At 42.2% G+C, this 14684-nt stretch overlaps 1 protein-coding gene across 2 annotated transcripts in view; it reads left to right on the top strand.

Moving 5' to 3' along the window:
• GALNT13 (polypeptide N-acetylgalactosaminyltransferase 13) overlaps nucleotides 1-14684 on the top strand; it is a 340614-nt gene that overhangs the window by 24838 nt on the left and 301092 nt on the right. For both annotated transcript variants that reach the window (XM_054044511.1, XM_054044510.1), the window contains exon 2: nucleotides 2580-2829. In XM_054044511.1, the coding sequence (XP_053900486.1) occupies nucleotides 2688-2829 (142 nt within the window). In that variant the 5' untranslated portion in view covers nucleotides 2580-2687. The remainder of the gene's footprint in view (nucleotides 1-2579; nucleotides 2830-14684) is intronic.

Here is a 14684-nt window from a genome sequence, read left to right as displayed (position 1 = left end):
GGTCCCTGGGGAGGGTCTGTATTTGTGCCTTATATAGCACCAAGCACATCTTTGGTATTGAACACATAATGATTCTGCTAAGCATCCCGAAAGCTAATTCTAACCTCCGTAGTGGTAGGGAATGGGGGAGACCTAGCATATCAGTCATAATTTCCCCTGTTTTTAATAAAGATCTCTGTCTGTTGAGGCCCATACATTTAGAACTGGGACATGTGGAAAAGTTCATCAGATATCAAGTACAGAAATGGTATTTTAGGAACTATTTCAAGTGTTATATTTAAATTTATACCATCTTTATCTTTCTCATCTGTTTAGTTTAGTATGCAATTAAACTTAGTCACCTTATACTTTATATTTTATACTTTATATTTATTGTTATTAATAATTCTGTTAATGAAATTCAGTACTATTGCAAAGTGTTTTTACTGGTCTTTGGTTAAACATATTAGTGGGGGAGGGAGGAGTAGGTATGCCATGTGCAGTGTTGTAGATTGTATATTTAAAGGAGAAAAAGAAATGTAACATTTAAATGGGTGCTCAGTTAAAACAAACCACCATCAACAAATATGAAATAATATAAGCAGGTTAGGCCCCAAATCTCAACTGTCTTAAATACCAACATCCTTGTGTGAGAACTCTCTCAATTCTAAATGTTTTTAATTTACTACACTATTGCTTAAATATTTTTTTAAAAGGAAGTAAATCTGAGCAGTTGTTCATGAAGTTTAGGTACAGTGTCATATGTAAGACACAAGAGACAATTGTCCCGCTTTACTTGGCGCTGATGAGACCTCAACTGGAGTACTGTGTCCAATTCTGGACACCCCTCTGTAGGAGAGAGTCCATAGGAGAGCAACAAAAATGATAAAATAGTTTAGAAAATCTTATCTAAGGAAAAGTTAAAAAAACTGGGCACATTTAGTCTTGAGAAAAGAAGACTGAACGGGAACCTGATGAGTCTTCAAATATGTTAAGGGCTGTTAGAGAGAGGATGCTGATCAATTGTTTTCCATGCCCACTGAAGATATGACAAGAAGTAATTGACTTAATCTTCAGTAAGGGAGATTTTAGGTTACATATTAGGAAAAACTTTCAAACTATAAGGATACTGAAACACTGGCACAGGTTACCAAGAGAGGTTGTGGAGTTCCCCTCATTGGAGGTTTTTAGGAACACATTAGACAAACATCTGTCATGGTTGGTCTGTGTTTACTTCGTCACTCCTCAGTGCAGGGGGCTGGACTTAATGGCTTCTCTAGGACCCTTCCAGCCCTACGTTTCTATGGGTATGTCTACATTGCAATGTGGCTGGCCCATTTTAGTTGACTTGGGCTCGTGTTATGGGGCTGTTCAATTGTGGTGTAGACATCTAGGCTCAGGCTGGAGCCCAAGTTCTGCCTCATGGGAAGGTCCCAGAGCTCTGGCTCCTGCCTGAGCCTGAATGTGAACACCACAAGCCGAAGCCCAACAAGCCTGAGTCAGCTGACACGGGCCAGTTGCAGGTGTTTAACTGCAATGTAGGCATACCCTATGCTTCTAAGGAACATGAATTAACCAGCTAATCTTATTCCCAGAGCTATGCTGAAAATTAAGGGGAGGGTCTTATCCCTTATTGGAACTGGTTTGGGGGGCTCTCTAAATCTTCTTTCCCTTCATTGTGATCCTTCTAGTGGCTATTTGTTAAGTACTCTTATGTGCTCCAGACAGGAGTAACGGAGCCTGAACAGCAGGTTCTCCTGCTTTTTTCCAACCCTTCCTCCTCTCCTCCTTCCCATCCTCCCCCTGCCCCCAAAATGAAACCATTCAATGGTGATCCACCAACAAAGGCATATAAAATATTTTGAGTCATAACTGAATTGGCCAAACCGGACAATCTCTACGCAAAAGAATAAATGGACACAAATTTGCATTCAAAAACCAGTGGGAGAACACTTCAACCTCTCTAACCACTCAGTGACAGACTTGAAGGTGGCAATTTTGCAACAAAAAAACTTCAAAAACAGCCTCCAACGAGAGACTGCAGAACTTGAATTAATATGCAAATTAGATACAATTAACTTAGGTTTAAACGGAGATGGGGAATGGTTGGGTCATTACACTAATTAAATCTATTTCCCCATGTTAAGTTATCCTCACACCTTCTATGGGTCATCTCGATTATCACTTCAAAAGTTTTTTTTCTCCTGCTGATCGTAGCTCATCTCAATTGATTGGCCTCTTACAGTTGGCATGGCTACTCCCATCTTTTCATGTTCTCTGTATGTATAAATATCTTGTTTCTGTGTGTTCCATTCTGTGCATCCAATGAAGTGGGCTGTAGCCCACGAAAGCTTATGCTCAAATAAATTTCTTAGTCTCTAAGGTGCCAAAAGTACTCCTGTTCTTTTTGCGGATACAGACTAACATGGCTGCTACTCTGAAACCTGTCCTTACAAAGAGGATATTTAGATACAGGAGAAAGGAAAATAGATTAATTTTTAAAATAGAGTAAAAGCATCTCCGCATTATGCTTGTATCATTTTGCACCTTAAACCATGTATACTTGTTAGGTAATTCAAATATTTTTTCTTTAATTGCAGTGGATGCTCTCGACTTCACTTTCATACTGGAATTTAACCGCGTGGCTTGGATACATCCCAGCAATAGCCATCTTTACTCAGTGTGTGAACTAAAATCCAAGACAAGAGATGAGGAGATTTGTCTACTGCAAGGTGGTTCTCGCCACCTCTCTGATGTGGGTGCTTGTGGATGTCTTTTTACTCTTGTACTTCAGTGAATGTAACAAATGTGATGACAAGAAAGAGAGGTCACTGCTGCCTGCTCTAAGGGGTAAGCCCAAGTTCTAAATTATGTACAAAGGTCACAGATTTGCTTGGAAGAATTTGTCCTGACCTGGAACTTGGACTGTGTTATGTTATGTATGTAAAATATCAGAATCTTAAGCATTCTGATTCATATTACTGTATTTGGTTCAGCTTGTTGGTTATGTTAATTTATCTTAGTATTAAATGATTAGCATATTAGCAGCTCAGACATTTTGGTATAAATAAAATTAAATATACAAGTCCCATTTACATGGAAGTATTTGTGTAGGAGAAACCACAGTTCTGTGAAGAGTTTTTCATAAAGGAAAAACTTGACTGACATGCAAATCAGTTGATATGCAGAGTCTATGTAATTGCATTTATTATGGTACATGTTGAATTAAGTTTGGTTTAACTCTAGTCAGAAAACTTAAAAACGAAAAAAAAAAACTTTTACCTATTCTTCCATAAAGAGCCATCAGGATCATGTTTGATTTAACTGCATGGGGGTAGAGACTGGCAAATATTTAGCCACCCTTTCTCCTTCTCCCCCGCCCCCCCTCGGCATCCACCCAAAAACCTCCCTCCCTCTAATGTTCATTCAGAAGATTAAATTAGAACAGAAATAGTCATGGAAAGCAAATTTGAATGTATATTTCTGAATATTTGTACTGAAAACTTGGTTCTAAAGTTTCTCATTGGCTAAGAGAATACATTGCTTCATCTGTCCTGTGTGTTCAAATAACACAATTCAAATGTAGACTGATACTTGTTCGAAAACAACCTCCCAGAGCAAGAATAAGTCATTGATATTTGAAAGGGAATTTTGATTAATGAATACGTTGGAGACTCTTAATCAGTAGAAAATTAACAAACAGAAGAGGAAGTAAAAGTTGTTAAATAAATTTTTCATTATGAATTAGTTGCTCACCTCTCCTAGGGCGTCTAGGTACAGCCTATGCAGGAGGCAAAGTAGTTTGAGTCTCTAATGGGATTGGGACAAGTCCCATTTGACAACTATATTTATAATGTATCTTTTGCTGAGAGTATGCAGAAGAGAGTGTACAAGGCCATCAGTTTTATAATTGCAGATGTGGATTAATGCACTGATCTGTGGACAAAAGTTGAGAATAAATCAGTCCTTCTGCCATTTGTTTTTGTTTTGTGTGTGTGTAAGGCTCAGTTCAATTGCTGTTTCTGCTAAAAGTTGAAATACCTCATGATGGATCACTTCAGTTTGGAATGATCAGTTTGTCATTTGTTGAACTGATTCAGTCAGAGCAGTTGCCAAAAGCAGTCAGGGCCTGACTCAGCAAAAATCTGTCTGGCTTCTCAGCCAGGCTATGGAAGTAGACATAGGTTTGCCTGTCTTTTTCTGAGTGTAGAGCTTCATTTATTTATAGTGAAATAAATAAATAGAATTCTATTGCACAGGCTATAACTACTGATTGAGTTCGTTTTGTGTGTCCGAAATATTCAGTTGTAAAGTAAATGAAAGTATAAAAGGTTGTCTCTTTCTTAGTACATGTATTGGATTTGTTACAAAAATTTGAATAAAGACTTTGGTAAATAATAGCTCTGTCTGAGAAAGGACTTAGAGGGTTTCATCCATTTAAAAACAAAAAAACGAAATAAAAACAAACCAAAAGCACTAATTAAATAATAAAGGTGCTTAAAGGCATCCTAGGGATACATTGCTATATGTCTATTTTGATATTTTCTTATTTGTTTTAATTTCTTGCATTTAGGTTTTAGATCTGGGTAATCTAGTGTGTTTGATTTTAGTGGGAATACTTGATCAAGATCTGGCCTATTGTAACTAAAAATTGATTTGCCTTTATCGTGAGCTGCAGAAAGAAGAGCACAGATTACCTCTAAGGCAGGGGTTCTCAACCTTTTTCTTTCTGAGGCACCCCAACATGCTATAACGGCGCACAACTACTGTGTTTCTGCATATAAGAGCCAGGGCCAGCATTAGAGGGTAGCAAGCAGGGTAGTTGCCAAGGGCCCATGCTAAGTTGCTCAGGCTTCAGCTTGAGCCCTGGGTGGTGGGACTTCAGTCACTGGGCTTTAGCCCCATTTAGTGGGGCTTCAGCTTTCTGCCTTTGGCCCCAACAAGTCTAATGCCAGCCCTGCTCGGTGGCCCCCGTGAAACCTGCTCATGGCCCCACAGGGGGCTCCGGACCCCTGGCTGAGAACCACTGCTCTAAAGTACAAAGTAGAGATTTCTCAAAAGATACTGTACTGTTGTCAGAACATGCCTTTCATAGATAATTATACTCATCTTAACTATTTTCTTGCTGGTTTCTTTGTAAAATAAAAAATGAGACAATTCAACAGTGGTTTTTGTTTTGGTGTTAAGTCTGTGCTTGTTTTTTTTCCTTAAGTTTTTTTTTTTTTCCTCTTCAGAATTTATATTGAAATGGATGCATCTGACCATCACAGGGCTAAACATTTTGCTAATTTGTATGGATTAGCTAAAGAAATTATTTTTAAAAACCCTGTACATAACCCACCAGATTTTTTTTATAAGCAATTTGGGTGATTAGACTGTAGTAGGCATCTTCTTGTAAACCGTGGTGTCTACTTTTCAAGGTATTTAATATCCAGTTTATTGGATTTAATGTATTATAGGTGTGACATGATTTCTCTGCAGAATTCTCCTCTTCTCTCCATTGCAATTGAAGCTATTAAACTTACAATGTAGTATTACTGCAACAGGGTGTCTGGGTTTTGTGGAGGAAGAGTTGTACAGAATATGTAATAATAACCTTCCTGTTCAGAATTTTGGCAAATACAATATAGAGTCATTGTGTGGGGGGGGGGAGAAAGAGGGGTACTCTACTCCTAGGAAAATACTTGAAGTTGTAACAGTGTTCATTGCAGAACTGTAATAATTCTATTCATGTTGACTAGGGACTCTATACAATTTCATTGGAAGATTTCTTGTGCCTTGCATTTTTTTTAAAAGTCTGTTAAAATTACATTAAGCTTCTGACTTAAAGCAACAAAATGATGACAATCTAATTTCATCCTTAGCTGCTTGCTTCTGCCTAGTAATTGCAGTTTCTATGAATATAGAACCATGCCCTTTGAGACCCTCTATTTTACTTGGTAACCACATGCTGAGTGAAATCGAAGCAACTCTCTTAAACTGGAATTGCCTGGTTTAGTTGTTTTTAAGTGTCAAGTCTAATATGCTCTGTTAACATAGCATTTGTATAAAAAGCTTTTGATTTTAAAGACAGTACTGTACTGTGCAAACTACAGCAGTTAATTTGCTTAATGAATAGTTGCATAAATAATTGCTGCATACTTTTTGTTTGTTTGTTTGTTTCTCTTCTCCTGACTGGCAGCTGTAACTTAGGGAATCCAAATGTCTGACACTCGTATGGAGTTTTTGATTTCAGTAGTATTTCCAGAGTAGTCAAATCAGTATATAAATTGTATTACATAAATATCTACCTTCCAGAATAAAGATCACATCTGTTTTGCCATCAGCTTCAGTTGGAGCAGGAGTGGGCCTGTTGAATGCCCCGAATATTTTATTTAGACTATCCAGTAAGATGTGTTCACTCACATATTTCAGATTCAAAATGTGGATGTACTATAGGGTGACCAGATCACCCAAGTCAAATATCGGGACGCGGTGGGGGGCATGGCGGGGGGCGTGGCCAAAAAAAACAACAACAACAACACCTTCCTCCGCAAGCGCTGGAGGGAGGCCCGGGAGACTCAGGGGAAGCGCGGGGACGGGGTGAGTAAGAGTCCGGCCTGGTCCCGAGCAGGCAGGACTCAGTTGGGCGGTAGGGAGCGGAGGGGGGCGGCCCGCGGCTGTTCTTACCCCCAGGCAGCGGGACTCGGGAGCAGCCGCTGCTGCAGCTCCCACTGCCGCGGGGGGAGGAAGCGGCCATGGCCAAGCTCAGCGGCTGCGGCTCTGGCGCCCCCGAACCTCCCGAGCCGGGGCCTGCTGCGGGGACCCAGTAGCGCGCACGCTGCGCCCAGCCCAGCCCCTGGCCAGTCACGTCTGGGCTGCTGCCCAGCTGGTGCTATCGCGCGGCGGCCCCGGAGTGGGGGCAGCAGGCCCCAGCCCCCCCGTCCTGCTCGGGTCCCGCAGGGGAACGAACGGGGCTGGGCTGCCGATGCCTCCACCCTGGGGCCGCCGCACGATAGCACCAGCTGGGCAGCAGCCCAGACGCTGGCCAGGAGCTGGGCGCAGCGTGCGCGCTACTGGGTCCCCGCAGCAGGCCCCGGCTCGGGGGGGTTCGGGGGCGCCAGAGCCGCAGCAGCCGAGCGCCATGGCCGCTTCCTCCCCCCGAGGCAGTGGGCCGCCCCCCCTCCTAAACTAATATCTAGAAATGGCCAAACCTTTTTTGAGGTGTGTGTGTGTGTGTGCGGGGGGGGGAAGTAGCCTGAGGCAGCCAGGAAAATTTCAGCCTCAAAGGTTAAAATTTCAGAAAGTTATTGCACGTAACTGAAAAAGGATTCTTAAAGCAAAGTGTTGGGCAACCTTAACTAGAATTGTAGCTACCACGTCTGCCTGTAGTTAAATAAATGCACACAAGGGCTGTTAACTTTGAACAGAATGTCCAAAATAAAACACTCCTTCAACCCCCCCCGCCCCCCAATCTCTGTATACTGTCTGTTCTGATCTCCTGTTTGTGCCCTGTACTTTCTACTTGGGAAACCCCTTAATCTGAAGTCACTAGGTCTGGACCACATGCAGCTCAGGGTATATCTACACAGCAACTGGGAGTGTGCCTTCCAGTCCAGATAGATCAACTCGGGCAGCTGGCAAGCCAAAAATTTCTGTTTTGTTTCTCCTGAATCACATTTTTGCTTGAAACCCTTTCCTGTGAAAAATTTCATTTTCTTGACATTTTGTCCCAGTTCAGAATGAAAACAGAGAATTTTTTCACAGGAAGGGGGTTTCCAGTTTTTGGCCAGCTCTAGATAAAACCAGGTGTTTCCACCTCAAAATTCTCTTGCCTTTACTCAATCAGTTTGTCAATCATTAAACATTAACTGGTGTCTTGTAGAAAACATTGAAAAAAAAATCTAATCTGTATTCCTCTTTCCCTTTTTTAAAATTAATGGGATCAAATGGGAACTTCATTGCCTACAAGTTCATTTGCTTAATTTGCCTCAAGCCCTAAACATCTCTTTTTGAAATAATTAGATGCTGCTGAGATGTCACAAATAAGCATTACAACTGAAAGGGCTTGTTCCTGGTCCTGTTCAATTCAGTGGTAGTAGGAGTAGACCCAAACTGAAGAATAAGATGCAGGATTAGATGAATTTATAAGCATCACTGTTAGTAGCCTTAGTTATAAAAAAAGCGGGGGAGGGAAGAAACAGAAAATATAAGCAGAACTGTCGCTAAATACTTTTTATTATAGGCGGGACTAAGTTGCCGACACTCTCTATTATAAGACACTGTTTTCAGTTGCCTAAAACTGCCAAACTTGTATGTGCTGAAATTTTCCATGCCAGGTGTCTGATTCAGACTGAATATTTTTGGAAAATTTCAGCCAGAATGGATCAGCCATTTTTGAAAATGAGGCTAAGGAAAAATACATGATTTTGCCTATGTTAAAAAATCCTAAAAACTCTACTGCTCCCCTTCTTGGGAGCAGGGACTTGACATTTGTCCTTTGTGCCAGGGATTTGTCTACTGTCACTTCTGTGAAAATCTGCACAAATTTGGCCAAGTTAAATGCCTTTGAAAAATCAGTTTGCATGTGTTCAGTAGAGACTTCTTGGGTTTTTAATAGCAGAATTGCCTGTGGACTGAGCATGCTCTTGCCTGCAGTTGAGCAGTACTTTCTTTGCAACTGCAGCCTGGGGCAGCTGCAGGCTATACCATGTCTGGCACCTGAACTGAGAGCAGAAAGACTGTCTCTCTTGTGTTCTTGATGAACCCCTCCCACTCCCGTGGGCCTAGGCAACATGGAGGAGGAAGCTGCCTGATTCAAATACAGAGGAGATGAGAGCTAGATCTGTGGGGAAGGAAGTGGGGAGCTGATTAGGAAATAGAGTCTGGATGGGTTTAGGAGGGGAGACTTGGACTAGAGGCTAGCAGGTGGGGGAAGAGGGGAATTGGGAGACTGGGACTAGGTGGGTAATGAGACTGGAACTGGAAGCCAAGGAGGGAAGAGAAAGGATTGAGAGCCAGTAGGTGGGAAGACTGAGTCTGGATGAGTAGCTGGGGGGAAACTGGGACTGGTTGGAGAACAACAACGGGTCTGAGAACCTATAGGATGGGAGGAAGAAGGTGAGGGGAGACCAAACTGATGAGGAAATGTTATGCTGGGGGAGAACTAGAACTAGCTGAGCAAAGAGACTGGAACAAAGAGACTGGAACAAAGAGCAGGAGGAGGTGAGGAAATGGGGTGGAACACTGAGCTTGGATGAGGCGCTGAAGGAGGGAGATTAGAACTGGGAGCCAATGGAGATGGGGAGTTGTGGGGACTGGAGGCCAGGGTCATGGTCTTGGAGAAAGATTGAAAGAAGAGCCAGGATGGGAGAAACTGGGAATTGCTGGGCAAGAGAATTGGGACTGGGATGAGAAACTTGAGAAGTGGAAACTGTGACGGGCTAGGTGAAGACAATGGGACTTAAATGAGAACTGGGCATGGGTGGGAAAGAGACAGGAAAAGGTTAGAGGAAATGGGGCAGAAGGGGTAATGCTTAGGGGCAATGGGCAGAAGAGTTCTGTGCCCACTAGAACAGAATTAAAGCTCCTGTGCAACTTACTTACTTTCCTTTCTGCATTTGCATTATGATACAGTCTTTAATTCCACGAGCATATACTATTTTTTCCATAAGACATCTTCTTCATTCAGTGCAGGCTGGATCTGCTCTAGGGATGAATCAGAGCATTGAGGTGAAACGTTCTCAATCCTCTCTACATCGGGCAGTCTTCACAGTGGGCATTTGCTATCTTCATGGCAGCTATCGACGCACCAAATGATTGCTCTAAGTCTGGGTTTAGGATCGCTGTCCAGAAAGAACTCCCAGAATTTTCTGCTTTCACGCAGTACATATGGCAGACTCCAGGGCTTTCTTTGAAGTAGCGCTTGCACAGGATTTTTAAAATTTATTAGCTAAATGGCTCTCCAATTTTTATTGGCTTTGAGGTTTCTCCTCTTCAAAAGCTCTAACATAAAGAATCTCTTAAAAAAAATTATTTTGGCTTTCTGAGGGGGAAGGCTCTAGCTTTTTTGCCACTCCAAGCATGGCAGGCAGGCAGGCTGCCTTCGGCGGCATGCCTGCAGGAGGTCCGCCGGTCCCGCGGCTTCAGCGTACCCGCCGCCGAATCCGCGGGACCCACGGACCTCCTGCAGGCATGCCACCAAAGGCTGCCTGACTGCCGCCCTCGCAGGGACTGGCAGGCCACTCCCCACGGCTTGTCGCCCCAGGCACGCGCTTGGAGCGCTGATGCCTGGAGCCGCTGCTGTTCTCCCCTCAAAAATAACAGATGGCATCAACAGGCTTCAGAAACCTAACTCCCAGCTATCGTGTAGGTGAGGTCTGTGACAAGAGACTCGAGCAGGCTGCGTCAGAGCTCCCTTCACTAAGACCAGGCAAGAATTAGTGGCATGGAACCAGAGGTAAGGGGTTTGGGTTTTTTTTGTTTCTTTTTTTCCCCCAAAGCCCCCTTGCCTCTCCCCTAGATCTGGGGCCCCCGTTCTCACAGCTTGCAGAGAAAACAAGAAAGTTTCACTGGAGCCTCCAGAATTTCATAGGTGAGATCCATAGATCTCAAGATCGTTGAGAGAATACAAAGCATTCCCTCGCACCCCCCAAGATGTTTTACCTGAAAATGAAAGATACCAGCTCCTGTCTTTTCTGATACCAATTAGTCATTTGTCTCCAATGGTTCCAGCTCACTCATTCTGTGTGCCCTTATCCAGTAGCAGGGAGCATGAGGTGAAATGATTCAGATCCCCTACTCCTGGAGATGGACCTAGGGCCTCTCCTCTCCTCTCCCAGCCTCTAGGCATCCCACAGGAGGTCATAAAGTGGCTACTATTTTCCTCAGGGCAAGATGCAGGATAGATGCCTGCTGACTGACCTTTTAATCTCTTTCTTTCCCTCACAGGGCTCTTCTCTACTCTCATGGGTTTGGTCTAGGGACTGGTGAATGATATGGCTCACAATTGCCTTTAAAAGATGCAACATACTCTCTTAAAACTTCTTGAGAGTCTCTCCTCTAGATCCTCTAGAAATTTCTCCTCTTTACTGCCTGGGCTTTGAGAAAGATACCTAAGCCTTTCAACTAAGCTCCACAGAAATAAATACAAATTGGGGTCTAATTTCACAGCTGCTTGTTTTTGAAAATGAAACACCAGCCTCCCCCTTCCCCAAATCCAACAACCTAAACCAAATACTTGCAAAATTGAAGACTTATGTACTTTTTCCTCACCTAGTTTGAAAGTGTGGTTGAGGTGGAAAGGGGATTGCCTACCACGACCTAATTGTACCTAAGGATTACCAGGTCTTCATTATGCTGTCTAAGGTTAAGCCTGCTACAGCCTCCTTAGTAAAGCTGTGGGAGTATTCCTGCCAAACACACAGACAGGAGAATAAAATCTTCACTTAAACTAAATTTGGATACAGCAGTCACTGTGCTGAAAGTATTGGCAGCAGTCTCTCTGATTGTGGATATCTATGCTGAAATACGAAGCCACCATGAGAAGGCACAAAAAAACACCACCACCACCCCTTGCCTCACTCCCCCCCCACAAAGGGGGGGGGGGGCACCCTAGATGAAATCTTCTTGAAATTAGATTTCCCTACCAGCTTTTCCAGGATTGATGCTTCACCTGATTCTCTGATCTGCTGTCCATTCAAAACTTCCATAAATGTATCCCAGGAACAACTATGGCTTGAAGACATTGTAATTGCAGGCTAACATATGATATCCTTGCAAACATTTTGTTGGTAAGCAGGGGGAGTATACACACAGAACAGTGACTGGGGCATTAGAAAAGGGAATAAATCCCCCCCTGCCTTCTTCCAGGGAGAGAATCTTCAAACTACCTCCTCTCAGTATGTGTTCCCTAATGCACTTCCATGTTCCAGTGTAGAGATTACACTTTAGGAGGAGAGCATTGCTGCTCCTGAGAGTTGAAATACCAAAATTTGGGTTGTCTGGGAAACCATCCAACCTCTCCTATCTTGTTTTTTTGGTTTCCCAAGTCTGCGCAGATCCCCTCCCCTACACACCTAGAAGGGGTGCTTAAGGGTGGGCCCTCATTTAGGAGTGAACCACCACAGAAAAAGTGTACGTAAGCTAATAAAGGGAAAGATATTTTCAAGGACATGTTTATCTTTTGCCCAGAATAAATTAAAATATACCAACACTAACACCAAGACCATACAATGGGAAGATGAAGAGTGCAATAGTCCAATTCCTACACATTTGAATGATAGAGCTAGTTCTGTTGAGAGACAGAAATTGTGTAAAGGGCACAAGAGAGCAATATTCCAGATGGAAATGCTGAAATTCATTATAGCATTATCTTCCTAAAACTTCAGAATATGTAAGTAAACCTCCTGGAGATCTTCTGAAGATATGATGGGGGAGAGTCACCCAGAAATACTTAAGCTTCTGCTACAAAAGGGAGTACTTTTGTATTGAAAATACTTCTTTTTTGGACTCCGCTTCAGCATGGGTGTTCACAAATGTCATAACATCCCTTCTTTCAAGTTAAAGGGATACACATCTACCCTTGTCTGATGACCTTCTTGTCACATTACACAGGAGCCCCAAAGCTCTTGCTAAAAGCCTTTCAGAAACAAGGTTTTGAGTGAACAAATGGAAAGGCCAATTACTGCCCTTATAAAACTTCAGTGTCTAAATTATCATCCAAGACCATCTTTATTTCAGAAGAGAAATGGAAGAAGATAATGTCTGATTTGTCAAACTTTACTATACCTCTCCTAAGATGATAATCTCCAAATCAGTTCCTGAGCTAATTGGTCTCATGTAGATACCATGCATAATTCTTGCTTTGCTTCCAGCCAGCAATTGCAGCAAATCCATATATAAAGATCTTGGTCCGGATCCAGTACTAGCATCTCTTGATGAACTCATTCTTAATAATACTTAACAGATATCTGATGTCCAGACCAGAGAAGCTGATCATCTGTACAGATACCAGGCCCAGTGTTGAGGGAACACATCTGGACTCCAAAATGGCCTGCGGGGGAATCTCACCAAAAGGGAAGACTTGGAATATAAATTGTCTCATGCTGTGGATCATCAAGCTTACTCCTCTGTTTCCAGAAGATGATTCTTCAGAAACATGATGCATATATAACTGCTAAAAAGGCAGAAAACCAGTACTACTTAGAGAAGTCACCTGGTTTGTGTCCTGGGGGAAAACTCATCTGTTCCTCAGGGTTCTACACTAAGAATGAAAGTCCGGGTTAACTGACTCAGCAGAACACAGAGACCCAAGGAAAATAACTAGCCTTTCAGTGCATCACAGACCAGACTGAAAGCTCATTGATGCGCCTATTTGCATCCCAGCCCTCGTGGAAAGCTAAGTTCACAGATAAGATAGAATTTTCCATTTCTGTGCACTGAATGAGACAGTAGTCCTGCCCCCTCCTCCAAAAGTGATCATGTAATTAGTTATCAGAATTGAAACAGGACACTAGATGGGGAAGGCTGTGTCACTACAGAGCATTCTTTCTCAGTGGGTCTTACCCACGTGCTCAGGGACTAACTGATCGCCATATTGGGGCGGTTGGGAAGGAATTTTACCCTGGGTCAGATTGGCAGAAAGCTTGGGGTTTTTCACCTTCCTCTGCAGCATGGGGCATGGGTCACTTGCAGATTTAAACTAGTGTAAACGGTGAATTCTCTGTAACTTGAAGTCTTTAAACCATAATTTGAGATCTTCAATTACTCAGCCAAAGGTTAGGGGTCTATTTCAGGAGTGGGTGAGGTACTGTGGCCTAATGTGTAGAAAGTCACCCTAGATGGTCATGATGGTCCCTTCTGACCTTAAAGTTTATGAGTCTGAGTCTGCATATGCACAAATGGGTCAAATTAAGATTGCTCAGGAACCTGTTTCCTAACTTTTGAGTACTTGACTTTGCAATGTTAATAATTAATACTGTTTTTTAATTAAGTTTTTTGTTTGTAATATATATACATACAATGCCAGAAGCTCTTTACTGTTGTAACTTTTTTTGTATTTAATGTGCATGCACATTTTATATCCTCCCCAGCTCCCCAAGATGTAGGCTAAAGTAGTAAACACTATGCTAATGCTAATTATGTTGAGTACCATAAATAGAGGGTAATGGTACTGAAGTAGCTAGACAAATTATTAAAATATTTTGGAGAATTTTTTCAATGTGATGGTAACTCTACTTTATTCAAACTGGTTAAGTACTCCTATTTTTAAAGAGAAACAGGCTGTGTTGTGATCATGTGAATCAAGTTAATGAAACATTTGGATGCTGTAATAAAAGTTTGGGGTTATGGCCAAATTTAGAAAATGAGGCATTCATTTCAGTAGTTTCCATAGAAACATGTTTATCTGACAAACTACTGTATGCATTGGACACTCTGTATTTACAATGGTAGCACATATTTTTAATAACATACCATATGGGTATAATAGATGGATGAAATAATATTTATGTTAAACAGAAATCTTGTCACAAATTTGTTGACAAACAAGATTTAAAACATTGATCTGGATATTGTGAAAATGCATTAAGTTTATAGGTCTTTGCTATATATCTCATGAAATAGAGTTTCTAAAGGTTGAGAGAAAACTGTTACATAGCCACCTTCTCTGATTGTGGAAGCTCTGACTGAAATTTTTAGTCCCTATGAAGGTATGTCATTGTGTT

The sequence above is a fragment of the Malaclemys terrapin genome, chromosome 11 (genome assembly GCF_027887155.1).
Source record: "Malaclemys terrapin pileata isolate rMalTer1 chromosome 11, rMalTer1.hap1, whole genome shotgun sequence".
Taxonomy (NCBI): Eukaryota; Metazoa; Chordata; order Testudines; family Emydidae; genus Malaclemys; species Malaclemys terrapin.
Note: the sequence above shows the minus strand (reverse complement) of the source record. Positions and strands in the feature narration are given on the sequence as shown.